Raw genomic sequence first — 27638 nt, 5'->3', positions numbered from 1 at the left:
GCATGTATTGAACCATCCTTGCATGCCTGGGATAAATCCCACCTGATCATGGTGTATTATCTCTTTAATGTGTTGTTGGGTTTAGTTTGCTAGTGTTTTGTTGACAACTTTTGCCTCTGAGTTCACTGGGGATTTGGGCCTGTAGTTGCTCTTTTGGTGTGTCTGGTTTGGGCATTAAGCCAATGTTGATCTAGTAGAATGAATTAGGAAGAATTCTCTCAATTTCCAGTTTTTTGGACTAGTTTGAGAAGAATTGGTGTTAGTTCTTTCTTATGTTTGGTATAATTCAGAGGTAAAATCATCTGATGCTGGGCTTTTCTTTGTTGGGAGACTTTTTATTACTGGTTTCATCCTTTACCAACTTTGTGATGATAATAAGCAAGTTACTTTACTACTCTCAAGCTTTTTATTTTCTTATCTATAAATTGAGGATGGTAATAATATCTGTCTTACACAAGTATTACATATAAAGCTTGACATGTTAAGCAGATGTTACATATTATTATTGATGTGTTTTAATAAATTTGAGAATAGAATAATGTAGCATAGACCTAAGAGTTAGGCTATTAGTTGAGAAATGCACGATACATAGTTGTAACACTTAAATAGGAAAGGACAGATACTTCATAGAGTTAAATAGGAAAGGACAGAAACATTATAGATGAATATTTTAAAATTTCACATAGCTTTAAAAAATCTTGAAATGGTTTTTTACACTGTTGTTTCATAGTATTTACGTGTTCCTTTTGTTATGTCAATAGTTAATAGCTCACAAGTGAATGTAACTTTATAATTTATAAGGTACTTTGACATATGTTGCTAAATTTGATTCTAAGAATCATTCTGAGATACTATTTCTACTAGGTTCCAGAAAGGTTAAGCAATTTGTTGAAGATTATACAAGTTAGTAAAATAACCAGTGTGAAACTTGAATCTCCATATACCTATTCTAGTGATTTCTCCATTATTTCTTATTACATGGCAAGAAAAATACACAGCAAGGAACAAATGTGAAAAACTGCTGTTAGTTGTTTGAAAGAGTTAGTATCTTTTCCTAAGCATCAGCCTTATAGAAGAAATAACCAAGACATGAAAGGGGACAGACTAGTTCAGAATCTACTAATTATATAATTCATATATAGACCCAGTGACATTTGAATATAAACTTTGATAAATCAAAATCTTTAGTGGCTATCATTTGCCATTTAAAATATCATTAGTAGAACTGATAATAAACTCTTGCTTTCTTGCACCAAAATGTATTAGGCACTTAATACATTTGGGGTGATTATAAAATATTTTACAATACAGCTATTTCTTAAGTGTTTTTAAATAGTATTGATCATGAAACTTTTTGAAATTTACCATCAGGCCAATGGTGGCAGAGTCTACATAGAACTATGCTTCGTGGTGTTCTGGGGAAAACGTTTCGACTTGTTGGCTATACTATTCAGTATGGCTGTATAGCTCATTGTGCTTTTGAATACGTTGGTGGTGTTGTCATGGTAAGTTTTTATGTTCAAGAATATTCATCTTAAATATATACTTTTTTCAAATAGAAGGAAAATGTGTTTTTCCTTTATTATAGTTGAAGTTATTAATGAATAAAATGTGAAAGTTAACACATAAATTTTTCTAAATATTGGGATAAGAAGAGAGTGTGTTTGAAGTGGCACTGATATAAGGTATAAGGACCATTACTTAAATATTTTCTGTATTCTGTTTCTAATGGGCACAAAAGGTCCTTTTGAATAGTATACAAATAATAGTTCTTACCATTTATTGAATCCTATTTATTGTGTTTCAGGATATGTTTGATGTTTTACACTTATTAACTCATTTAATCTTTTACACTTCTGTGAGATACTTATAAGTAATCCATTATACACATGAGGAAATGAACTGAGAAAGCTTAAGTAATTTACCTGTTCCAGGTCCCGCAGTTAGTAAGTAGGAGACTTGAAATTTCAACACATATTAGTCCAGTTTTCAAAATTACACCTCATAACCACAATATTTAACTATAATTAAAACAAATTTAATTACATAATTAAGACAAATTATTAATCTAATTAGGACTGATTATTCTGCCTAATGTCTACATTAAAATGGTAAAGCTGCTCCCTATCCCCAACTAATACTTTTTCTTAATATTGTATCAGGAAACTACGAACCATGGCTGTTGATTCAAGCCTTTTGCCATGTAAATGAAAGAATAAGTTGATTGACCAGCCAGTCAGTGGTTTTTTTATTGTTATTACTGCTTTCTTAAAAATTAGGTTTACTTTATTAGATTAACATTCTTAACCTCAAGTTAAGCTGGAAATGTATATATTTAACTGAACCTTCCCTTCTTCTTTTTCTTTTTTGTTTTTTTTGAAATGGTTGCACTCTGTTGCCTGGGCTGGAGTGGAATGGCGTGATCTCAGTTTGCTGCAGCCTCTGCCTCCCAGCCTCAAACAATTCTCAAGCCTCAGTCTCCTGAATAGCTGAGACTACAGGCATGCATCACCATGCCTGGCTAATTTTTGTATTTTTAGTAATGATGGGGTTTCACCATGTTGGCCAGGTTGATCATGAACTCCTGGCCTCAAGTGTTCTGCCCGCCTCAGCCTCTCAAAGTTCTGGGATTACAGGTGTGAGCCACCACACCTGGCTGAAACTTGTCTTCCTGATTTTTTTGTAAGTTAGATTGGTACTTCCAAAGGGAGCAAACAAACTTTCATTGTGTTTCTTGTTATTTCTGCCTGAGTAGGAACTTTTGAGTAAAATGTTTTATTTACAAATAAATAGAAACTGTTGTATTTAGATTTTTAAGTGGCTATGATAATTTTTTCCGATTCTGAGGTGGAGGTTGAGTATCCCATATCTGAAATGCTTGGGACCAGAAGTGTTCATGGATTTTAGATTTTTTTTGAATTTGGAATATTTGTATTCATAATGAGATTTTTTGGGGATGGGACCTAAGTCTCAACACAAAATTAATTTATATTTCATTTGTACCTTGTGTGCATAGCCTGAAGGTAATGTTATATAATATTTGAAAGAATTTTGTACATGAAACAAAACTTTGGACTGTATTTTGGCTGTGACACATCACATGGAGTCAGATATGGAATTACCATTTATAGCATCATATAGATATTCAGAACACTTTAGATTTTAGAGCATTTAAGATTTCAGGCTTTTTATTAGGGGTTCTCAACCTGTATATATCAACATTATTGTTTTGAGACATAAAAATAGGAAAATCTTTGATTGCTTCATTGTAAAGATGGGGTCTCTCTAGGTTGCCAGGTCTGGTCTTGAACTCCAGGTCTCAAGTGATTCTTCCAAAATTTTGGGATTACACATGTGAGCCACCATACCTGGCCATGAAAATCTTTAAAGTCCATCTCATCATGCTAGTATTTTTCAGAAGAAAATTTAAGTGGCAGCCCCATGAAGAGTAAGTAATTCTCTTGGAAGAGGAAGATGGGCATAAACTCATTGAGAATAGTATAATACCATTTAATAAGTTATGTTCACTGGATCATATCTGATAGTAATAAGAAAATGAATCATCCCCTCATTCATTCGGCCAATATGTATGGTTTATCAGTTTTGTACCAAACAATGTTCTCAGCTTTGGTTATATAGCTGGGAACATCAGAGAGAAGATCTCTGCCTTCAAGGAACTGACATTCTATAGGGTGCCTAAATTTGGAAACATAGGTAATGTTATTTTATTCGGGCATTATAATGTGAAATCAATAAACCATTTATTCTCTGTTTGTCTATGTTTTCGGACTTATTGGTTACTCTGGAGTTGAACTTATTTGAGAACTGGCTAATTTTTATGAATCATCCCCTAAGCTTTAAGAACATTTGCTTGATTTTCTTTCTTTTAAGCCTGTTCAAATGATTTATGTTAAATTTAAAAGAGATTTTGAACTCAGATTACAAATTGCCTCTCTTTTCAGTGTTCTGGACCATCAATGGAGCCTACAATTCAAAATTCAGATATTGTCTTTGCAGAAAACCTTAGTCGACATTTTTATGGTATCCAAAGGTAAATTCCAGTCATGGATATATTAAATTTACAGTGAAAATACACATACACATGATACCTTTTCTGCAGTTCCTTAAGTTTATCTTTAAAAACTCTCATAAATAACCATATTAATGATGAGCTCGATAAAATTTTGAGTCAAATATTTTCTTTCAGTTTGAGAAATGGTTAATAGTTTCTCAAACATACAATCTCTTGGGTTATTGTATTTCTTGTATCATTGTAAAAACTAATTAGCAGTCCCTTACAATATACGTGTAAACTTGACTTTTTTTTAATTGGGTTTTAGAAGGTTTTGAGTTAAGCATTAGGAACTTAGGGATTACATTAAATATCCACTGTTTTTGTTCTTTAATTTTAAAAGTAATCCTGTAGTTCTATTGATTGCTGTCTTACTTATTCTCTATATATGGCCTATGATGAGCATGTGATGATTTTAATTTTTAAAAAATTTTCTGATACACATTTTTTGAGATGGGGTCTTGCTTTGGCTCCCAGACTGGAGTGCAGTGGTATGATCTCAGTTCCCTGCAGCCTCAATCTCCTGGGCTCCAGTGACCCTCCCCCTCAGCCTCCCAAGTAGCTGTGACTACATGTGTATACCACTGTGCCCAGCTAATTTTTGTAGTTTTTGTAGAGACTGGGATTTGCCATTTTGCCCAGGCTGGTCTCGAACGCCTAAGCTCAAGCAATCAATCGACTCACCTCAGCCTCCCAAAGTCTAGGTATTACAGGTATGAGCCACTGTGCCCAGCCCATTTGATGTTTTTAGATTGCATTATTGTATATGGCTGACAACCAGGAATTTTATATATTATGAGTCTCCTGATTAATTATATTAAGTTGAATAATTCCTGGGCAAATATTGTTTGTCACTAAACCTTTTAAAATCCTATTTCAAATGGTGGTTCCAATCCTTGTGATACCCATTATTCTAATTAACTCCATGAGAATGATTTCTTCCAAATGAATGTCAAGTATTAATAATTTATTTTCTAAAGAGCATCTCTCTGACATCCTAAAATTTTGAGTCCATTTGTTTTTTATAATTCTGAAAAAAATCTATGCCAGCTTTTATTTCAGTAAACTACAACTTTGATTCTCTTGAGCTAGTATTTAGTTTATGGCATAATAAGCAGGTTTAGGCACTTTTCTTTCACTATTCACCTTTGCTATAACCTGTTTCACATTATTAAAAATCATGAAGAATAGTGTATAAACTGTTCTTCACATTTACTGATCTTTCACCATCCTTAGATTCTGCAGATAGAAACTCTTGATCAAGCTATATGGTTTGGCATGCTCCGTAGGTAATTATTCTTCAAATCTTTTACCCATACAACTTCTAGATACTTAATTGTAGATATAGAATTTATAAAATAAAAACTTATATAATAGGTCTGTATTGCTCCCTTTTCTTTTTAACTTATATCAAATTATCCTTATATAGCCTTTGAATTAACTGGAGACCTAGCCTCAGTGTAGCATGAAGACAAGCTTCTGTGTTCCATGCCAGTGACTTTTGATATTCACAATAATATTTGGGTATCCTGAATGAGGAGCTGAACCTGTTGGCTGAATAGTTTTTTAATACAGAGCTGGATAGCGGTTTTTTTTAAATTACTCATTATATTCAGATAAGGGAAACAACTACATTCAGAAAATGAATTCAGAATTTTTGAAGATCTCATTATGTACTCTATTCATCCAGATTTCAGGACAGCTCAAAATCTGGCATTTATGAGATATACCAAAGTAACTTTTAGAGCCAAGAGAGCCGTCTGGTAACTTCTACTTTAAAAATATTACTATCCTGAGTATTCTCTTTCTTTTACCTGCAGCATATAATTCAAGATTTTAGGGGAATCTTTGACCCTGGCAAGGGGTCCTATGTTGTTGGCTGCCTGTTTGTAAGTGTAAAATAACCTTCCATTTAGGCAAGAATAAAAGTTTGCATATCTAGTATCTAAAGCACATGGATTTCTCTTCAGTCAGCTGCACAGAACACTCAACCTTGAGACAGTCAGATTTTTACTACTACTTACTCTTCAAACAAATGGTAGGGAGCACCTAATTTATAAGATGTACTGTGCATTATAGAGAATGTTAAGATTAATGAGATGTTGACACTGGTTTTCAAAAGCTTACTGTGCAGTAGAATAATAAGGATGTTTATAAATATAAATGAGAAAATTTTTAATAAGCTTCCTTTTAAAACTATTTGAAGGAGTTAAGAATCCACGGGCTATCTCTTTTGATCTAAACACTATACATATATCTAGTTAAACTACCAGAAATATCGTTTATATGCTGTCTATGAATGATTGAATTATGATTTCTATGTTGCCATTCAAGTGCAAAGTTTGTTTTAAGGGTGATGTTGATTATTTGATCAAATAATTTAAGCTTCATTAAACACCCATGGAAAAAGTCTCTTCCTCCAAAGCTATCCAAAATCAACTTTGATGGTGTGTTACAATCTTTGCAAATTTGTTTTTCTGAACAGATCCACTGACATGGTTCTAGTTGGTTAGAAAGAAAATATTCTATTTTCAAAAAAAAAAGGCAATACTACGTTGCCTCCAAATTACAGAATTTAATGATTTGCTACCTTTCAAGAAATCATTGTAAATACTGTTTCTGCATTTTCTGTAAAATTTCTAATAAAGATGGTATCTTTTATTATCACATAAAAATGCTTCTTGTGAATTTCTCTTTGATTTAATTATTATCAGGGAAAATTTTGTCTTGCCTCCCAAAATAAACGTTATTTTAAAATTAATGATTTCCATGTAACTGGTCTTCATTTCTTCTGACTTGGCTCCCAAAGAGTTTAGAACCCATTTTAATGCTTCTATAGAGCAGGTATTACGTTTCGGATTTCATCATCATTTTCCTTTTATTTTTATGGCTTTTAATATTATTTTGACCTATGCATGTTTCATTATAAGTAACATTAAACTATTTCTGGAATTAGGTACAATTAATAAGCAAATATGTTAAATCCTTTTAAACGTGTGTTAGTCAACAGAATTCACATATTGCTCGTTTTATGCAGAAATAGCATTGTGTTCTGTTTGACTGTGGTCATAGGTTCTACATTCTTTGTCTCCTTCCTTTCTACTTTTAAGGATCTTTCTTATTTTTTATTACCAGATATATTGTCACTCCTTGTGTAAATCATATCTTCTGTATGTAATCAGATGTTTATTGGTTTTATATGTTTGAGATCTCATTTTATTTTTCAGAGTGTATGTTTGGGCAGCCTTTAGTATTTTATTTTGTTGTATCTTTTGATTTTTTTCTCAAATATAAGTTCTTTTGGCTGTACTATAAATTATATGGGTTATAGGACTTAAATGTTATCATTTCTTAATTATTTGAGCTCTAGGGGAAACATGGATGATGTTTTTACCTTTTTAGGTATGCTCTAGAGTCAATCAGTGCTACTGGCTAGACAGCAGAGTTTATTTACTTAATTTGTTAGTATTTATATGGAATTGTGGGGAGGTTTTTTTTTTTTTTGGAGACATAGCCTCAGTCTGTTTCTTAGGGTAGCAAGATCACAGCTCACTGCAGCCATGAACTCCTGGCTTCAAGCAGTCCTCTTGCCTTAGCCTTCAAAGCACTGGGATTATAGTTGTGAGCCACTGTACCTGGCGTATATAGAATTGGTTTTCCACAGTTTGGGTTCTAAGAATTTGGACACAGGAGTAAAGCATAGTGGATACAATGCAAAAAGATAATTCTTGTAGAATTATCTGAACGTTTAGAATCTTCTTAAATTATCAGAAACGTTAGATAGCTTTTTCATCACTCTTATTGTTGGATTCTCACCTAAAGTAGTCAGTCACAAAGGTTCTCAAAGCCAGTAAATGTATCAAAGAGTCAGTATATGAGAGGATAAAGGGTATGGCTTTGTTCAAGTTGCCTTATAAAAGTATTAAAGCAGTGGCATGCATGTGTTTATGCTTAATAAATAATACTGATATTTCTTTGACTTTTTCCCCCTCAGAGGTGACATTGTGATTGCAAAAAGCCCAAGTGATCCAAAATCAAATATTTGTAAAAGAGTAATTGGTTTGGAAGGAGACAAAATCCTCACCACTAGTCCATCAAATTTCTTTAAAAGCCATAGTTATGTAAGTAATATTTCAATTATATTATTCTTTGCTGTCATAATTGATTAACATTAACTGAATGCTGACAAAGGAAAATAATGATTATTCATATTTCAAATGTAGGAAAAAATGCATCCAGTAGAATTTTAATATATTTATATCAAGAATTCAGCTATTATATTTCATATATTTTAGTTACTTTCAAAACCCTACATAAACATCTTAGTAATATTGTTACAGGCAAGATTTACCAGTGGATGCTAAAATTATTGGACAAAAGGTTTGAGGAGAAATAGAATTTATGCATAATCTTTTTTTTTTTTTTTTTGAGATGGAGTTTCACTCTAGTTGTCCAGTCTGGAGTGCAATGGCGGAATCTTGGTTCACTGCAACCTCTCCCTCCTGGGTTCAAGCAGTTCTCCTGCCTCAGCCTCCCATGTAGCTGGGATCACAGGCATGTGCCACCATGCCCAGCTAATTTTGTATTGTTAGTAGAGACGGGGTTTCTCCAGGTTGGTCAGGCTGGTCTCAAACTCCGGACCTCAGGTGATCCACCCGCCTCAGCCTCCCAAAGTGCTGGGATTACAGGCATACGCCACCTCGCCTGGCTTGCATAAATTTAAAGTATCTCTCCCAAGATACTTATTACAAAGGGAAAAACCTTAGAGGTGAAACCTGTCAGTTACTGAGTTAACTTCATCAGTAACACGACATTATCAATATAATGCAGCCTCTGGATTGAAGCACCAAGAAGGTCACTTGCAGGAAAAAAATGTTACAGCCTTAGTCTAATCATGAGAAAATGTAAGACAAACCCAAATTTAGGGTCATTCTACAATATAACTGGCCAGTACTCTTAAAAAATGTCAAGGTCATAAAAAACATGGAAAGGTCAAGGGAGTGTTATTGGAGCAGACAAAGGAGATAGGATAACTAAATACATTTGGGATCCTGGCTTAGACTGTCCACTGACTATTAGTTGGAAATCTGACAAAATCAAATAAACCCTATGGTTTTTTTTTAACATCGTATTTAAATTTTGAGAATCGAAATTGTATATATATGAAAATCATATACAACCACCTTGCCTTTACAGCTAGAAAAAGTGCAAGGACAGTAAAATGGAAGAATGAAGAGTAGATAAAATGCATTAGCTCCTTTCACCAATCATGTGGCTTCTGTAACAGAGCTTCTCTGGAAGAGGTGGCCTTTTGTTTACTCCACATATATTCTTCTTACTTTAATAATTATAGCTAAATTTTCTACCTTACTGTAAATCTTCTGTTGCTATCAAATTATTAATGCAGCTGTTTGTTAACTAACATTATCTCTGTATTCATCCTCAATGTAAACACATAACTGAATAATTACATTGCCAGTGTAAATTTATTTTGAACCATAATAGCCTCTGATTGCCCTATAAGTAAGTTTGATCAATAGACTGTTAAATAATCAATTATTTATTTACCATCTGTAATCGACTACGGTTCAACTGTGCAAGTGTTTTTGATGTTTATTATGCATTTACAATGCTAAATACACAGTAATTGTTAGCTTATGGTGATAACAGTGTTAAAGATGATAGTGTGCTGTCAGATAACATTTTTCTACCATTGCTTTCATCATGGACACTGTATCCTCTTCTTAAATAATGTTGGATTTTCCATATAGTTCACCTTCATATGACTATTAGCATTTCCTAAGATATTCTAGTCACTTCTACATTGCTTTAGCAACATGTATGTACTTGAAACCAGAACTGGTATCAACAGACAGAACAACAGAACAAATACATAACATCCTCTAGGTACTTAACACCATATCATTGTTACTGTTGATTTTTTTTAAGAGTTATTAGAGGTGGATGTCAGTACCAAAGGATTCAGATAAAGTCTCTGCTAAATTACCAGAGCATATAACCAGCACTGTAAGATGTAAATTTTTTAAAGTTCTATTAGAGGAAAATATTCTTTGAGTTTTGTTTTTGATTTTAATTAACACATAATGGTTGTACATTATTTATGGAGAAATAGTATGATGTTTTAATATGTATATACATTGTATACAAATGAAATTAGGACATTTAGCATATCCATTACCTCATACATTTTTTGTTTGCTTATAGTGAGAACATTCAAAATCCTCTTTCAGCACTTTTTTTTTTTTTTTTTTTTTTTTGACAGGGTCTTGCTCTGTTGCCCAAGCTGGAATGCAGTGCTACAATCTCAGCTCACTGCAACCTCCTCCTACAGGGCTCAGATGCTCCTCCCACATCAGCCTTCTGAGTTGCTCTTTCACTTGTTTTGAAATATACAATACAATATTGTTAACCATAATTACCCTACTGTGCAGTAGAACACTAGTAGGGTATTCTATTACTGAGTTTTTATGTTTGATAAATGTACAAATTAGATAACAATTGCCATTTTGTTCCGGGTATATCCCATTCACTTTTGTTGGACACCTTTCTAAGTTTACAATACATCATTCTAATAATTTTGGTCAGCACTTATTTTATACTTCCTCCATACTGTTGAGAATCTTTTCAAAGGTTAACTTATTTAATTATTACAACAGCAACCCAGTGAGGTAGGTAATACTAATATTTTACTGATAGGTAATCAAAAAAAGAGGCTAAATAAATTGCCCAATTTCAAACAGTAAGAGGAAGAATGAGGATTGAAATACAAATAGTGGCTTTAGAATCTGTAATCCTCACCATGCCACTACTACTTCTTTCAGAATACCCTCTGCCTATCTATTCTGTTCCCATCTCATCAAATTATACTTACTTTAAAATGTATTTGTGTTTATTATTTAAAAAAAAAAACAAAGGGAAGTATTTCTGATCAGGTGCAGTATTGGTTTTGAAAGAGGCCAGTGTTTTTGAGAGTTTCTCCCTTGCCAGTTTTTCTAGGCTGGGTTATTCAAGTGATAAGAATTGTGTAGCTAGTACAGAACCACTTTAGCAAATGTGTTCCATAAATCAAGGTGATTTATAACAATATTTCATCCAAGTTTGGAGTGCTTTGAAAAGATAGCCAAAATGTTTCCAGGGTCTCCTTCTTGTGTGTGTGTCCCTTTTTTCAGCTATCTCAGAAGCACACTGGTGCTATTTTATGAAATAAGTGTCTTCTCTTACCTCTGCATCCTCTTAGAAAACGTATTTTTTTATGAGATGAAGATATTACTATTCATATCTTGATTGAGCTGCTTAATAAAATGAATATTAAAATATGTTTTGAATTCCAGGCAAAAAAAGTTTATTCTTGTATATAAATGCTTCAGAAAGCAAAGCGCTAAATTGTTCATTGGAACCTAGCCTGTAGAGTTTAGCATATCAAAAAAGTAGTATTGTTGGTAGGTTGGCAGAAAATAATATAAACAAACCATTGGTTAAGTGATATAGTGATGTGGGATCATTTTATTCATTCCAGAGTTCCTTTTTGTTTGTTTGTTTTCCATTCCAGAGTTTTAAAAGACCACATAGCAATCAGTCTTATAATTCAGCTTTATTTTTTGCTGTTAGGTATTTGGAAACTAAGTAGTCCCTATTAAGATGCTATATGCTATTGCTGTGGGTTTTGCTTACTGTGAGGGTACTGAAGCCGATAATTCTTTCCTGGGGTTATGAACTGAGCACTGGCTACTGTAAGGATATGAGATTAATTTGTGACTCTCAAAAAAAAAAAAAAATTATCATGAGCTCAAACATCTTGAGTACCTTGCCTTTCTCTGTATGCTACAGGAATTTCTCAGTTTCCTGCCAGAATCCACTACTTTATCAGAAAAAATAATTTAGTTGGAAGTAGTAGCATGTAGCAAATAAGAAATAAACAATGAATTGGCATTCTCATATCAGTTTGCACAGCAGGCAAAATGCAAAGTAAACCTCTAATTTAGTCTTCAATCCCTTAGGGAGGCCAGGGCTCAGAAAAACACTAAAATTTTGTTATAAAGCCACTTATGAAGAAAAGTACTTTATAATGTTTATTAGGATAATATTGTATGATAATCCAGGACTATGCTTTTAATCCATGGGGTAATTGGAATAGTTAGGCATTTTGAAATATAGTAAATTCCTATCAAAAAACATGTTGTAAAATCTACATCTAAATAAACTCCCTCAATACCACATCCTCCTATAGGGAAGAGTTGTGTGTAGTTACTCCACTCTGAGCTTCCTATTATTTTTGTGAACTCATTCCAGTTAGGCTTTGGTCTCCACCACTTCACTGATGGTTCTTGTCCAAGTCCCCAGTGATTTCTCTTGTCACTCCAGTGATCAACTCTCAGTCCTCATCATACTTAAGCTATTGTTAGTATTTGAAATAATTATTCTCAAAACCTGTTGTCACTTATTTTTAGAACACTGCTCTTTCTAGGTTTTTTCCCTATCTTTCTGACTGCTGCTTCTGAATTTACTTTATTGGTTCCTCCTCATATCCAAACATTGGAATGTTCTTCAAATCTTGGAGTTAACTAAAGGTTCATATTTTAAACTTCTGTTGTTTATATACACTTACACTTTAGCTGACCTCATCCTGTCTCATGGTTTTAAGTACAGTACTTTTAAATTTACTCTCAAATTTATATCAACTATAACCTTTTCCCTCAACTCCAGAATCATGTCTAATTGTCTGATATCTTCATTTCAAAGAATAATGGTCATCTCAAACTTACTGTATCCAAAACTAAAATCCTGATTTTCTTTCCCAAACTGGCTCCTTCTGTACACTTCCCAATCACAGTAAAGAATTAATAAGGATATCCTGGACTTGAACTCAGATCCGGAGCAAGTAAACTTAATAAACATTTATAGAACTCTCCACTTAAAACGTAGAAGATATGCACTCATATCAGTACCACATCACACCTACTCACAGGTTTAAATGAAATATTGGTTGGCCGTTATTAAGCACGATTGATGGTATAAGGGAGGTTTTCAATACCCATTTTTAGACTGCATTCTAGCCTGGGCAACTAAACAATACTCCCGTTCTCTCTCCCTCCTCCTCTTCCTCTTTTTTCCTCTTCTTCATTCCTTTTTTTCTCTTTCTTCCTTTCAAAAAAAAAAAAAAATTACTTTCTTTCTCTGTCACTCTACATCCAGTCCCTTAGCAAATCATGATTAAACCTTTTATATATAATCAGAATCAAGCCACATTTTGCCACTGTCACTGCTACCCTCCATTAGTTTGCAAGGTAAACTCGTCTGTCTCATGTTGTTGCAGTAGTTTCTGAACTGCTTTCTTTGCTTATACCCTTCCCCTTTTCTTGCTTCTCTAACCCTTCCGTTGATATTCTCCACACAGCAACTAAGGTCATCCTTTTTGATGACGATGCTTTTTAAGAGCAATTATGTCACTCTTCTGCTCAAAGACTCCAGTGGTTCCCCATCTCATAATAAAAGCCATAGGTCTTACGGTGGCCTGCAAGACCCTGCATAATCATTTTCCCTGCTGCCTTTCTTGTAATTATTGTGTCATTGGAACACAATCATCCCCATTAATTTATCTGTTGTCTGTGTTTGCTTTCTTTAAAATGTCAGAGTTGAATAGTTGTGACAGAAACTATATGGCTTGCGACGCCTAGACTATTTCCTATCTGGCCCTGTACAGAAAAAGTTTGCTGACCCCTTGATCTAGAGTGTAAGATTCTTGGTGACAGGGACTCATTTTGATCACAGTTGATTTCCTATCATTTCAGCTGTGATTTGGCAGCTATTAGATATTTTTTAAATACTTGAAGGGTAGACAGATCTAGGTATATATGAATAGGTTGCTAGTTTCTTTTCTACTTCTACTCATTTTTTCTACTAGTTTCTATTGCAAACTTGCTCCCAAGTAAATGCATGCTGTTACGACTTCTCAGAAGATGTTCCTGGAGCCTACCACACTGCTGAACTGGCCAATCTGTGGTCATTCTAGTCTTCCTAGACTTCAAAGCTAAGCTATTTCCAATGGTAAGACTACCTGATCACCTTACAAAGTGGCAGGTGAAAATTGTACAAAATTTTGGAATGTTCCTCTTACTGTGTACCAGAACAGCAGAGTGCTGATTAAATGTTTCTTTTCCTAAGTAACTTGTATTTAGGACGGTATATTTTTCAGGCCTTTCATTAAGCAGAATAAAAATTTACCAGGCTCTGAATTGACTTATCACCATAGAATATTGAATTTAGTTAAGATTAAGTTTCTTAAAGTATTAGGGGAATTGAGCTATTCTGGGCTTACCTTATTCTCATTTTAAAGGAAGCTTTGGTGACCCTGAAATGCTATGGTGGTTTTATTGCAATGAAGGCTATTACCCTTGCAACACTCATTGCCTACTAATTAGGTTGCATAGCAATAAGAATTTCTGCATTTCTGTAGAGATACATGTGCCTTTTGAACATATTTAACTATTATACAGATATTTTCTTTTGGTCCTTTTATTGGTTGACAGCCTAAGGATGGGTAAAATTGTTACCTGGAGTTTATAAATGTCTCCTTTTAGTGTACACTGCTGCTTTTCTCTGGTTGTTCATTGTAAAATGAAGAATCATTTTTAAAATTTCAGTTAAAACCTTATTTATTGAATTTTTGTATCTTTTTTTTTTTGTTTTCAAGACAGAGTTTCGCTCTTGTTACCCAGGCTGGAGTGCAATGGCGCGAATTCGGCTCACTGCAACCTCCGCCCCCTGGTTTCAGACAATTCTCCTGCCTCAGCCTCCTGAGTAGCTGGAATTACAGGCACGCGCCACCATGCCCAGCTAATTTTTTTGTATTTTTAGTAGAGATGGGGTTTCACCATGTTGACCAGGATGGTCTCGATATCTTGACCTCATGATCCACCCGCCTCGGCCTCCCAAAGTGCTGGGATTACAGGCTTGAGCCACCGCGCCCAGCTGAATTTTTGTATCTCAATAGTAGTAGCTACCCTGTATTGAGAATAGATGTATTAATAGAACATAATTATGGAAATTTCAGTATATTTCTCTGGTTAGTGCATAGCAGTCTTTTGCTATTGTTACAGGAAACAAATCTCTTAGAAAAATCATGTTTTTACTTTTATCTGAGGGCTACCAAAAATACCTGGCTATGTAAAGGTTTTTGGTTGTCTTTGATACCATAGATGTCAGCGTTATACACAAAAAGGTGAAACATTGTTCACCAAATAATAAGCCACTACCATAGCAGAGCGATGGGAGGTGAATAAAGAATGTAGTTATTTCTTATGTTTTTCTTTGTAAATTGTAGAGTATGTTATTACTGTCTTATATGTAAGAATTAGAGACAGTTTTACATTTCAGAATGAAATGATTAAATGATCTCATGCAGTGGTGGTATAACGTATTAAAAGGAGAACTTGGAAATGTAACAATATCAATATGGCAATAATAAAGCTGTTTTACAGTGTATTAGAAAATATTTAAATAAAACTGATGAACAACCTAAGAAACAATCTTACTAATTAGCATTACAAAATGATAACAAAATGATAACATTATATAGTTAACATTAATAGTCCTTTAATGTGTACTATATATTTAGGGTATAGTTCGAATCCCTGAATATTCTAAATGCTGTCTTTCTGTTTGTTTAAATGTCATTTCCCTTAGCTAAAAGTCAACCATCTGGTCTTCTATTGCCATTTGTATTATAAACACAAAAAAGTACTTCTCTGTAGAGAGAGGAATCATCAGATTGAAAGGGCTTGTGTATTATAAGCTGCTGATATACTAAATCCTTATGTCATTTAAATAGAAGAACTACCTAATAATGTCACTTATTACAACTAGGGTATCTAAACAAGGGACTTGTTTTTTGCAGACTATAGTGATAAAAACCGGTGTTACACATCCATATCTCAGCAACGGCTCCTAAGACAATCAATCATGGCATACTGCTAATGCCTTGATTGCAGCTGATGTGGAGGAAATATGTTTACTCTTTTGCTAAAGTGAAGTTCACCGCGGAGGTGACGTGACTTTTTCATCCTATAGCTAACACAATTCTGAAGATAAATTTCACTCATTGTTTACAAGTCTGAAGTGTTTTTGTTCAGATGTCAACACTAAAGAATGATCTTTGAGGCTTCTCAACTTAAGTGTTTTCTGATGTGTTCTCTAAACGTTTTCAGAATAAATTTGAGCTTAGTTTCACAGTAATATGTAGTTTACAATAATCTTATTTTTTTGTAGTATATTTTGTTTTTATATGTTTGAAAAGATGTATTATATGAAGATCAGCATTTCTACTGAAAGAGTAGCAGGTTGTCCTGAAATTTGTATGGGTTGCTCTCCTAGAAATATTTTAACTACTCAAAAGTTAGAAAGTCAGTGCCATTGGTATGAGTCTAGAGAGGCAGGATACAGTTGAGTAAAAGGAAAATACTATATGTATTTTTATCTGCAAGTTATCTGGATCTTTAGAGTTGTTCTCTTCTTTAAAGTTGCTTAAAAGTCCTTTGCAAAAATTAAAGACCAAAATTGTAACACTGGTGTTCAGGGTAAGCACCTGAACCAGACTCCAAACTCTGTTGGTAGTAAGGAAAATCTATTCCAAGTGTTATGTGGCTTTGTAATCTAAAATTTTTTTTTTTTTTGAGGCAGAGTCTCACTCTGTTGCCCAGGCTGGAGTGCAGTGCAGAATCTCGGGTCACTGCAACCTCTGTTTCCCAGGTTCAAATAATTCTCCTGCCTCAGCCTCCTAAGTAGTGGGACTACAGGTGTGTGCCACCACGCCTGGTTAATTTTTTTATTTTTAGTAGAGACAGGATTTCACCATATTGGCCAGGATGGTCTCAAACTCCCTGACCTTAAGTGATCTGCCTGCCTCAGCCTCCCAAAGTGCTGGGATTATAGGCGTGAGCCACTGCGCCCAGCTGCTAAAGCAATCTTGACTAGGTCTGTTGGAAAAGCTGCTGTTGACTAGGTGAAATATATTCAATTGTCTTTTGGAGTAAGCAGCTAAATGAAGTTTTGATGTTAGTCACTTTGGGTAATTAAAATTTGGTAGATTTTTGTGAGTAACTTAATCTTAGCCTATAAAAATATTCTCACGAAACCAAAAGATTTTCTACCTAAAACAAGAATGAAAAAGAGGAAAAACAGATATAAAAGCAGGTAAGCATATTATAAAATGGCTAAAGTTATTAAATTAGCAAGAAAATATTGGCATTACAAGTTGTTGCACTGCCAACCTAGACGTGAAAGCGTTTTCCTCCTGGGTGGAATTTTCATAATTACTTTAGGAAAATGTATAAATCACTTAGTATGGCAGGGCTAGTACCTGCATCCAGCTAAATACAAATGCAGAGGCAACAGGGAAAGGAGACTAAGCAGTATTTAACAAAGTACTTACAATTATAGGTAATTTAAATTTCTTGGATGCAACTTAAGATTCTCATCTACTTTGTGTACATTATGTGTGGATCTTGAAAGCAAGAAGGATTAGAGAAAGCTGTTGTCTAAAGAGACTTGAAATTTGACCTGACTTCCCAATGTAAGTAAAGTCAAAGTAGGTCTAGGGACACAAACTGATGATAATGGACTTCTAACCCCAGACCAGTCCCAGACTCACACATCTTCCTTAATGAGCTGCCTTCAAAGTGGCCAGACCACTGGACTTGGAGGAGGGGACATCTAAGGGTAGACTGGGAGAGCAGACTTAAATAGCTTTCAGGAGGCTATAGGAGTATGCAAAATTTGCCAGACATTAACCTTTCAACTTTCTTTTTTTATGTGTGCATTCATTAATTCCACAGACACTTACTGAGCACTTACTTGAGGGCCAGTACATGTTAGGGTAGTCATCTTTGCCCCCAGCAACACCAATAGAACTTTCTGAAATAATGGAAATATTCTGTATCTGTGCTGTCTGATATGGTAGCCACTAGCACATGTGGCTGTTAAACACATGAAGCATGGCTAGTGTGTCTGAGGAACTGAATTCTTAATTTTATGTAATTTTAAAATGTAGGTAGCCACATATGTGACTAGTGGCTGTCATATTGGACAGTGTAACTTTAGGAGGTTATAGTTAAGTTGGAGGAACAGACAAAGAATTACAGTATGATGTAATAGAATTATGCACAAGATGCTTTAATAAGGCACAGGGATATTTATCCAGACTGGGGTAGATGCGATTATTCCAGAATGGGAAGGTGAAACCTGACTTGAAGTTTTAAAGAGTAAGTCGGAGGTAGTCAAAGCAAGCAGCATATTCTGAAGGCCTAGAAGTGAGTATAGCATTGTGCTTTTGGGGAGCTGCCAAAAGTAAGAGTTCCAGTGTATGACACATATAATAGGAGGGATGAGTAGTAAGAAGAGAGAAAAATGAAAGGTAGATGCCAAGCATGGGTAGTCTGTTATGTGGGAGGATGTCTTAAACCCAGGAGCTCAAGGTCGACCTGGGAAATATTGCAAGACCCCATCCTTAAAAATAAAAGTAAACAAGGCTCAGTACCTTTTATATTTCAAGCACAGGGATAACATGATCAGGCTTAGTTTTTATTTAGTTTCTGTGAGTCCATTCTCATGTTAGTGTAGATTTAAATAGAGGATGGCTAGGCGTAGGAGAGCCTGGAGGCAGAGACCAGTTAATAGGCTGTGAGTGAGGCATAACTGAGATAATAACATTGAGAATAAAAACAAGTACAAAGATTGCAGAAAGATTAAGGAAATAATCTTGACAAGATTGGATGCTGGAAGAAAGGGAATCAAAGGGCTTAAAAATGACACCCAAGTTGTTAGTTCTTGCCACAGGATCGGTGGTACAAGAAAATAGGGTTGTTGGGGGAGAATGTTAATTTGGGAAATGGAAAGAAGATATATACAATTTTGGACAAGTACAGAAGTCTAATAATTTTAAGGTAGATTATATTTTACATTAATACTGTGGCAATTAAATTTTATAATAAGTAGCAAAAAAGCATTGCTTTCCCCAAATGACATCTGGATGCTTTGCTATTCCCTCCTTCATGTCCACAGTCTATTTTTCTCTCTTAGTCAAAACAATGTTTTGATGCGCTTAGCCCCTAGATCACTCTTACTTCTTAAAAAGCTTCAACTTCTCTTTGTATCTGCATCATCGCTAAAAAATGTCATCTGTCATCCACCTGCATATTTTGCAATTTTGCATTCACAAAGCTAGATTTTATTCTAAATAATCTGCTGGGTTTGATACATTAGAGTTGTATTTTTATGAGTAAAACACAAACAGAAGTGTCTGTCAGATATATTCAACAATGCCTGTTTTAAAAAGCTGCATCAGTAACATTAAGTACAAAAAGACCGACATATTTAATTTTAATCATTTCTTTTTTGAAATATGGCTACTTTTCTACTGATAATCTATTTCTAATACCCTTTCGATATAAATCTGTTTTTCTAGCCAATCTCTATATGAAGCAGCTCTGCATAGCAACAGGAGACTGAAAAGAGCTACAGAGATTCATCTGTAGCAAAAAAATCCATAAAGGATGAGTTTGGATTTTGGGAAGAATTAAGTAGAGTGCCAGGAATAAAACTTCTGGTGGCAACATGTTAGTACATATTGTGTGCAGTATGCATCTGATTTACTGTTTAGAACTTTTTCTGAGAGCATGAGCAAACTCATTATTGTAATACTTAACACCATTTTCTACTACACTCTGAAATACCCTTTGTTGAATTAAGTTGGGCTCATCCTCTGTAAGGAGAGCAGCTATGTAGATCAAGCTGTATTAAAGTGAATGAGAATATAAAATGCTTCTTTTAAATACAGATCCCTAAATAGCAGGTAACACTGTATTTACAGAGAGAAAGAAGTAAAAGACTGGAACAATAGTATTGGGAGGCGTGGATAGAAAGGCCTATAAACTGGCTTCAGTCCCAACCCTATTCTCCATCCCCTACATTCTGACTAGTTGGTAAATGGTTCTGAAGAAGTAGATGCTTGAAGGGCCTAAGCATTCAATATTTAATAAACATTGCTTTCTGAAGATGCACATTTAAGTTCGAAACCAGCCTGGCAAACACAGTGAAACCCCGTCTCTACTAAAAATACAAAAATTAGCTGGGTGTGGTGGCACGTCCTGTAATCCCAGCTACTGGGGAGGATGAGGCAGGAGAATATCTTGAACCTGGGAGGCTGAGGTTGCAGTGAGCTGAGATCATGGCATTACACTCCAGTCCGTGCAACACAGCAAGACTCCATCTTGGAAAAAAAAAATGTTAGTTTTGACTGCTAATCTAGGAAGATTTTATCTTAAAAGCTGAATTTCATTAAATCAGGTGGCATAATTGATATGGTACTGACTCATAATTAAAATAGCAAAGCACAGTTAACTTTGCAGAGATCTGGGTAGACTGCCTAGGAAACTAGGGACAAAGAAAGCCCAGTAGACATCATTCACAATGGCAAACTGCGAGTAAGTGCTCTTACTGACTTCTTCCTGGGTGCTAGAAGTCTTACCTCATTTGGTTCTCATAGTACTTCTGTAAGGTATTTATTAGTCTCAGTTGTATAAATGAGGTTTAAATAACTTGTCCAAGGTACTTAACCAGTATGCAGAGCTATATTTGGAACTCAGGACTATGTGTGACTGTGTGGACTATTTTTAACCACTATCCTAAACAACACACCAGAGGTTACTATTCAGGCTAGATGGAGGTACTGAAAGCTTAGGGAGAAGATGAAAGTGCTTATCTTGCAATCCCATGAGAAATGAGCAAGTCAAGCCTTAGACTAAGCTTTAAACCTACTCAGCAGGTATAAGTTCAATAATGAAAGAGAACCTGTTAGTAAAAAGCATACCCCTTACTCAAACCCCAATGCTATTGGTGTAGCCTACTGAAACTTTTGTGTAAATTCCTCTTTGGTGATCACTGACTATGAATGTAAGGTGGCGCTATTTTTAAGGAGGGAAGGGCAATAATGTACTCCAGCAGTGATGTAGATAGGATAGTAATGAGGCGGAATTTTAAAAGGGAGAAAAGGAAGCAGAAACACATGGAAACAGTATGTGTTAAAATAATCAGTGTAGGCCGGGCGCGGTGGCTCAAGCCTGTAATCCCAGCACTTTGGGAAGCCAAGGTGGGTGGATCATGAAGTCAAGAGATTGAGACCATGCTGGTCAACATGGTGAAAGCCCGTCTCTACTAAAAATACAAAAATTAGCTGGGCATGGTGGTGCGTGCCTGTAATCCCAGCTACTCAGGAGGCTGAGGCAGGAGAGTTGCCTGAACCCAGGAGGCGGAGGTTGTGGTGAGCCGAGATCGCACCATTGCACTCCAGCCTGGGTAACAAGAGCAAAACTCCGTCTCAAAAATAAATAAATAAATAAAAATAAAATAATCAGTGTATTAACTATTCTGTGCCTGGTCCTTATAAATGTCATCCCTTATCATGCATCTAGCATTTGGAAGGACTTCTATCAGGATTCCAGATACTCCTCTGCCTTAATTAGCTCAGGTAGACAGAATGTGGGCAAGTAGTTAGGGTGAGGAGAATGACAATGAAAACAGAATGTAAGTAAAACTGTTTCTTGAGTAGATATCCATAACTGACACTTGAGACACTTCCATTTTTAAAAATTAAAGATTAATGTTTTCTTACCTTTGTGTTCTAAAAGCCTCTTGTATTTATTATATCTCAGGAAATTTAATTCTTCACTTTTTATATGTGTTTTTGTTTGTAGCTTCTGCTGGCATTATAGGAAGGGTAAATACCGACAATGATTTACTGATGGTGCTTCTAATTTTGCTGTTACATGAATCAAACTGGGTTTTATGAGATCTTTTTAGTACAATATTAATAAATTATTTCATTTTCAAATAATATCTCTAGTAGTTTGTGTGCATAGGATCTTACTGCGGCCACACTTTGGTTATGTAAGTCATGATTAAGCAGAACATACATTGGCCACATAGTAGGTATAGTAACTTCACTTGATACTGCTTTATTGTTAGATAATAAGATAAAAAACAATTACACAGTATTAATTTTTGGTCTAAAATGTCATCTTTTGAAAATACATTCATTGTATACACTTTTTTCATAGTCGAGGGAATTATGCATTTTATAGCTCACTCATCCCATTAGACACAAAATATTTGAAATGTATGCAAAATGACATACTTTAGAGACTAGAGTATCATTGATCTATCACTCTCATTTGTTTTTACCAAAAACAAGCAAAAAAGACTTTGATCTGACAGCTTTCATAAAATGTGTATGCTCTCTTTTTCCTGTACATTACAGGAAAATGAAAAAATAATTATTAAAAAAATTTTTTAGACTTTGTTCCTCACCTTGCCTCATAATTTATGTTTGTTTCTTTAATGACTATTTTTTACTTTTCTTTGTAGTCATTTTAGAAGAACCATTAAAGAAGTACGATCAATAGGTAGGGCCAATGCAAACCCTACCATTGCTGGTTGCAAATTATAAAATATATGGCAAATAAAGTGTTAATTAAAAAATCAGTCTGTTCTTAGGATTTTCTGGTTTTTGAAACTTTTGAAGGTCAAATATACAAATATTTTTTAGCCAGAAATTTTCTTAATTAGATATTGTTTTCCTAATCAAATAAGTGAATTCGATTGTTTAGTAAATGTGTTATTTGATATTGTGGACTCTTTCATCATAGTTCACCGGAATCAAGAAAGGTAACACCTGTGGATTGCCTCACAAAAGCCTCTTTTGTTAAATGGACACCCACAGGTCATGAGGCAATTACATTTGTTGCTTGTACTAAAAAGGAGGCACTTAACTAGACCTCAGTAAATATAGCTGAGAACTAGAGGCTTCTTTTGTCCAGCCCTGAGATTAGGTTTTATCATAGCTTAGGAAGTAAACCTCTGACATAGAAAGGAAAAACAAGAATGATTTAAAGGTCCCTGTAATGCCTTAAAATTTAGCTGTGAAGTTAGCTATATCTGAGACACATGGAGAATTCAGGTTTGGGCAAAAGTAAAAACAGTTTATGGCATTCATGAAAATATATTCATATATTATTCAGTCTTATGCATTCATTCAAAATGGCATGGCATATTTAGAAGAGTACAAAATTAATCCAACTTAAAAGTTTTGATTATGAGAAGTAATGAACAAAGAATTAGGGATTTCCATTTTGGGCCATTTGCAAAACATTTAATATAAATGAGTTTATTAGAGTGCTTTTCAGCCTCAGTTGTAAAGTTATCATAGCTTAAAAAAAAAAAAACAACACATTTTATTCTCTGTGAGCACAAAAAAGGAAGGAAAAATACATGTTAATCTGCCATCTTATCCTGTTCATATTTTATTATATTGCTATATAATTCTTTTTCTATTATCCGGTTTGAATTTTCAACTTATTGACAACTAGTTGGTTAATGTAACAGACAATGACTGTGTTTAAAGTTAAAAAGGAAATGTTTGTTCTGTTCCTTGCCTCATTCCATACCAGAAAAGTCAGGTATTATGTTTCTGACCCAAACCATAAAGTTTTACTGTATGTTTGTTTAAATGTGTTCTTGGCTAGACTAATATTTTAGTCATCTATAGATTTGATGACAGTACAGCTAATTGTGTAGTACAAGTAAGTGACTTGAACTATACAAAGAAGCATATCCTATATGGATAAGAAGTTAGGTCACTCTCTTTCCAGACTACCAAAAACAAACAAAACAAAAAAAAACCCAACCCAAAACCACCTTTTAAAAAAATTCAACAAGCTCCCCCTATCCTGCATCATAAAGGATGTTTCCTTTTTTAAAATTACACCACTGAAGGGGTTAAGCATTTTGCATTTTAAGACACACACATAAAACTCTGTGTATGTATACATATATATATATATACTTTAAGTTACCTAAATAGTATGCACTGGCCATAAAAATGTATATTTTGAAATATATATTTTAAATCTTTTACATTTATACACATTGCCCTGTAACTTATTTTTTTCACTGGGTGTCTTATGGAAATCTTTTCATTAGTTTTATGTATTTATTTTTACTGGCTATTTACTAATATATAAGTGAAAGATATTTTATTTAACCTCTGCCTATTGAGGAACATTTATACCATTGCCAATCTTGAGATGCAGACAATACCATAATGAACTTCCTTGTTTGTACGTAATTGCATGCTAAGTTTGGCAAATCTTTTTCCAGAGATTTTGATAGGGAAAGGGAAGACTCCATTGAAGGGGACACAAGATGGAGATGCCAAAGCACACATCACACATCAAAAATTTTAATCTTCACTGAAATAATTTTCTTTATATACAAAATTACAAAGTATGCTAAAAAAAATATTTTAGGGCCTGGTGCAGTGGCTCATGCCTGTAATCCCAGAACATGGGGAGGCCGAGGCAGGCAAATAACCTGAGGCCAGGAGTTTAAGATCAGCCTGACCAACATGGTGAAACCCCATCTCTACTAAAAATGTAAAAATTAGCCTGGCATGGTGGTGCATGCCTATAATCCCAGCTACTCAGGGAGCTGCAGGAGGAGAATCACTTGAATCTGGGAGGCGGAGGTTGCAGTAAGCCAAGATTGCACCACTGCACTCCAGCCTGGGCGACAGAGCGAGATTTTGTGTCAAAGAACAAAAAATTTTTTCAATTAGGTAATTTTGAACATATGCTTCTGGCACTGATGGAATAGCTGGTCAACGAAATAAGCCTTTACTTGCCCTAACTTCTGTCTTAAAGCAGTTTTCAGGTAACAGTGTAAGGAAGAGAAATTGAAGCCAAGTACAGGTGGTCTTGCTGAGTTGAGGAGACAAAGTTTGGGGTTGTAAAGATTGGAGATGCTTAAATGGTTGAGATTTGTGGATTCAACTGCCATGGAGGAAAGAGCTACAGAAAGATCTCCAGAAATCTATGTAGATATTCCCTTGTCTTTTGGGCTCCATACTAAATTGTGCCTGTTTATGGTGGAACTTAAGAGACTGAGCAATGTATGACTACTGGGGAGCTGTAAGCCAAAAAACTCCCAGAGTTCACCCAGAGCTGAGAGACATTTGTGTTCTGACCAGCCAGTGTGGATAGCTCTTGTTGATATCCAGAACATTCAGTAGAGATTCTGGAAAAATCAAGCCTTAGTAGTAGGGCTAGAATAGTCCTTAGAATAAAATATAAGATAGAGGCCCAACCTAGCAGGCTTATAAACAAGGCTTGAAAGGAATAAGATGACTACCTCACAGAAACCAGACCCCTCAACATTTGACACTATAAAAACAGACAAAATCTACTCAGCAAATGAATGTCCAGTTTAATCAGAAATTACCAGATATGTGAAGATGCAGGAAAATGTAACTCATAATCAAAGGTAAATCAGTTAAATAGACCCAGAAATGACAGAAATTATGGAATTAGCAAACACTCTAAAACACCAATTATAACTGTTTTTGAAGAGCAAGAGATGAACATATTGAGGAAATAAATGGTATAAGAAAGAACCAAATGAAATTTCTAGAGCTTAAGAATACACTTGATGGTCTTTACAGTAGTAGGTTAGAAACTACAAAAGAAAAGATCAGGGAATTTGAAAATGCATCAATGAAAATTATACAAACTGAAGGAAAGGAAAAAGTCTGGAGGAAAAACAATGAATAACCTATAGGACAGGTTAAGCAGATTAACATGAAGGCCATGGTAGCCCCAGGATAGTGAGTAGAAAAGAAGGTGATCTATACATTTATGTTCCCCAATTTTGATCAAAATGATAAATCAAAGATCCAAGAAGTACAGAAAGAAGTTCTCGCCAAATAAATACAAAGAAAACCAAACCAGGGTAGACAGAGAAAATCTTAAAAACAACCAGAGAAAAATGTATTGCAACTAAGAACAAGGAATTTCTGCAGATCTATTATAAGAAACAGCAAGAAGACAATAAAATGAAATTTTTAAAGTGTTAGGTGGGGAATACACTGTCAATCCAGAATTCTTTATTCACCGATAAGGATGAAAGATATATTGCTGCAAAATTCTTTTCTTTCTTATCTTACATGAAGTGGTATGTGAAGATAGCTATACCTTAAGAAAAGGTGGACTGAGATTAGTGATGCATATTGTAAACCCTAGAGTAACAACTTCAAGAATAAGATCTATATTAAATATGGCAACCAAAGAAACAAAATGGAATTCAAAAAATAATCCAGTAGAAAGGAGAAAAAAAGGAAACAAAAATAGATGTAACAAATACTTCACATCATGCACAGAAGTTATCTCAAAATGTATCACATATCTAATCAAAGCTAAAGCTATAAAACTTGTATAATATAGTATAATATGTTCATAATTTAGAGGCAAGTAAAGATTTCTTAGGACACCAAAAGCACAAAACACAGTAGGAAAAAAATTATGAATTAGACCTTGGTAACATTAAAAACTTTTGCTTTAAAAACGTCTTTAAAAAAATGCAGACTGGGAGAAAATATATGCAGTTCCATCAAAGGACTTCTACCCATGGTAAATAAAGGACTGGTACAACGAATAAGAAGATAACCCATTTTTAAAATGGCCAAAATATTTTAATAGATGCTTCATGAAAGATACTACTAGTATGCACAATGGAAAAAATGCTTTCGTCAGAGAAGTGCAAATTAAAACCACAACTTAATATCCTTCACCTACTAGAATGTCAAAACATTTTAAAAACTGATAATACCAAGTGCTGGAGAGGTTGTTGAACAGCAGGAGCACAGTCATACATTGGTTGTTGGGAGTAAAAATATTATCACTTTGAAAAAGTTTGGTAGTTTCTTTAAGGTTAAACACAGACTTAGTGATGACCCAAAATTCCACCCTTAGATATTTACTGAAAAGAAATGAGACTTGTATGTGAATGTTGAATGTTCATACTGCTTTATTTTTAATAGCACCTAACTGCAAACAACCCATCACCAAGTTCATAGATAAACATTGTGGTTTACAATGGAATACTTCTCAGCAGTAAAAAATAAATGACTTTTACATACAAGATAGATTCATCATAAAAACTTGCTAAATAAATAAGGCAAACACAAAATAGGTACTTTGTAATTCCATTTATATGAAATTCAGCAACAGGCACTAGTCTCTAGTAACAGAAAGCAGATCACTAGTTGACTGGGTCTCGGATTGGCAATAGGAAATTGACTACAAAGGGACAGAAGGGAAGTTGTCAGCATGGAAGAAATATCCTGTATTATTGTAGTTGTGGTTAGATGAGTGTGTACATTTTTCAAAACTTGTGTCAAAACTTAAAACAGGTGAATTTTACTGTGTATGAAATATATCTCTATAAAGTTAATTTTTAAAGTGAAAGAAAGTATTCTCTCTTTTCCCCTATACCAAAAATCATATATTTTAAAGGGGGAGTAATTTCGAACATGATTTTTTACTGGTAGACTGAGTATGGGTTTAGCATCCCTAATCCAAAAACATGAAATCCAATATGCTCCAAAATCTGAAACTTTTTGAGCGTCTGTGTGATGCCACAAGTGGAAAATTCCACATCTGATTTC

The 27638-nt window shown here is 34.5% G+C and overlaps 1 protein-coding gene across 25 annotated transcripts in view; it reads left to right on the top strand.

The window, feature by feature from the left end:
- The window catches only part of IMMP1L (inner mitochondrial membrane peptidase subunit 1), a 70463-nt gene that overhangs the window by 37973 nt on the left and 4852 nt on the right, over positions 1-27638 (top strand). For 21 of the 25 annotated variants that reach the window (XM_009007868.5, XM_078340794.1, XM_054241484.2 and 18 more), the window contains 3 exons: positions 1372-1505; positions 3963-4051; positions 8067-8193. In XM_009007868.5, coding sequence (XP_009006116.1) covers positions 1401-1505; positions 3963-4051; positions 8067-8193 — 321 coding nt within the window. In that variant the 5' untranslated portion in view covers positions 1372-1400. Of the gene's footprint in view, positions 1-1371; positions 1506-3289; positions 3449-3962; positions 6748-8066; positions 8194-13994; positions 14653-14783; positions 15616-27638 lie in introns of those variants that run through there. The other 4 variants (XM_078340796.1, XM_054241485.2, XM_078340797.1 and 1 more) reach the window with 3 other exon arrangements.

The sequence above is a fragment of the Callithrix jacchus genome, chromosome 10, assembly GCF_049354715.1.
Source record: "Callithrix jacchus isolate 240 chromosome 10, calJac240_pri, whole genome shotgun sequence".
NCBI lineage: Eukaryota > Metazoa > Chordata > Mammalia > Primates > Cebidae > Callithrix > Callithrix jacchus.
The sequence above is the reverse complement of the archived record's forward strand: the minus strand, read 5'-3'. Positions and strand labels throughout refer to the sequence as shown.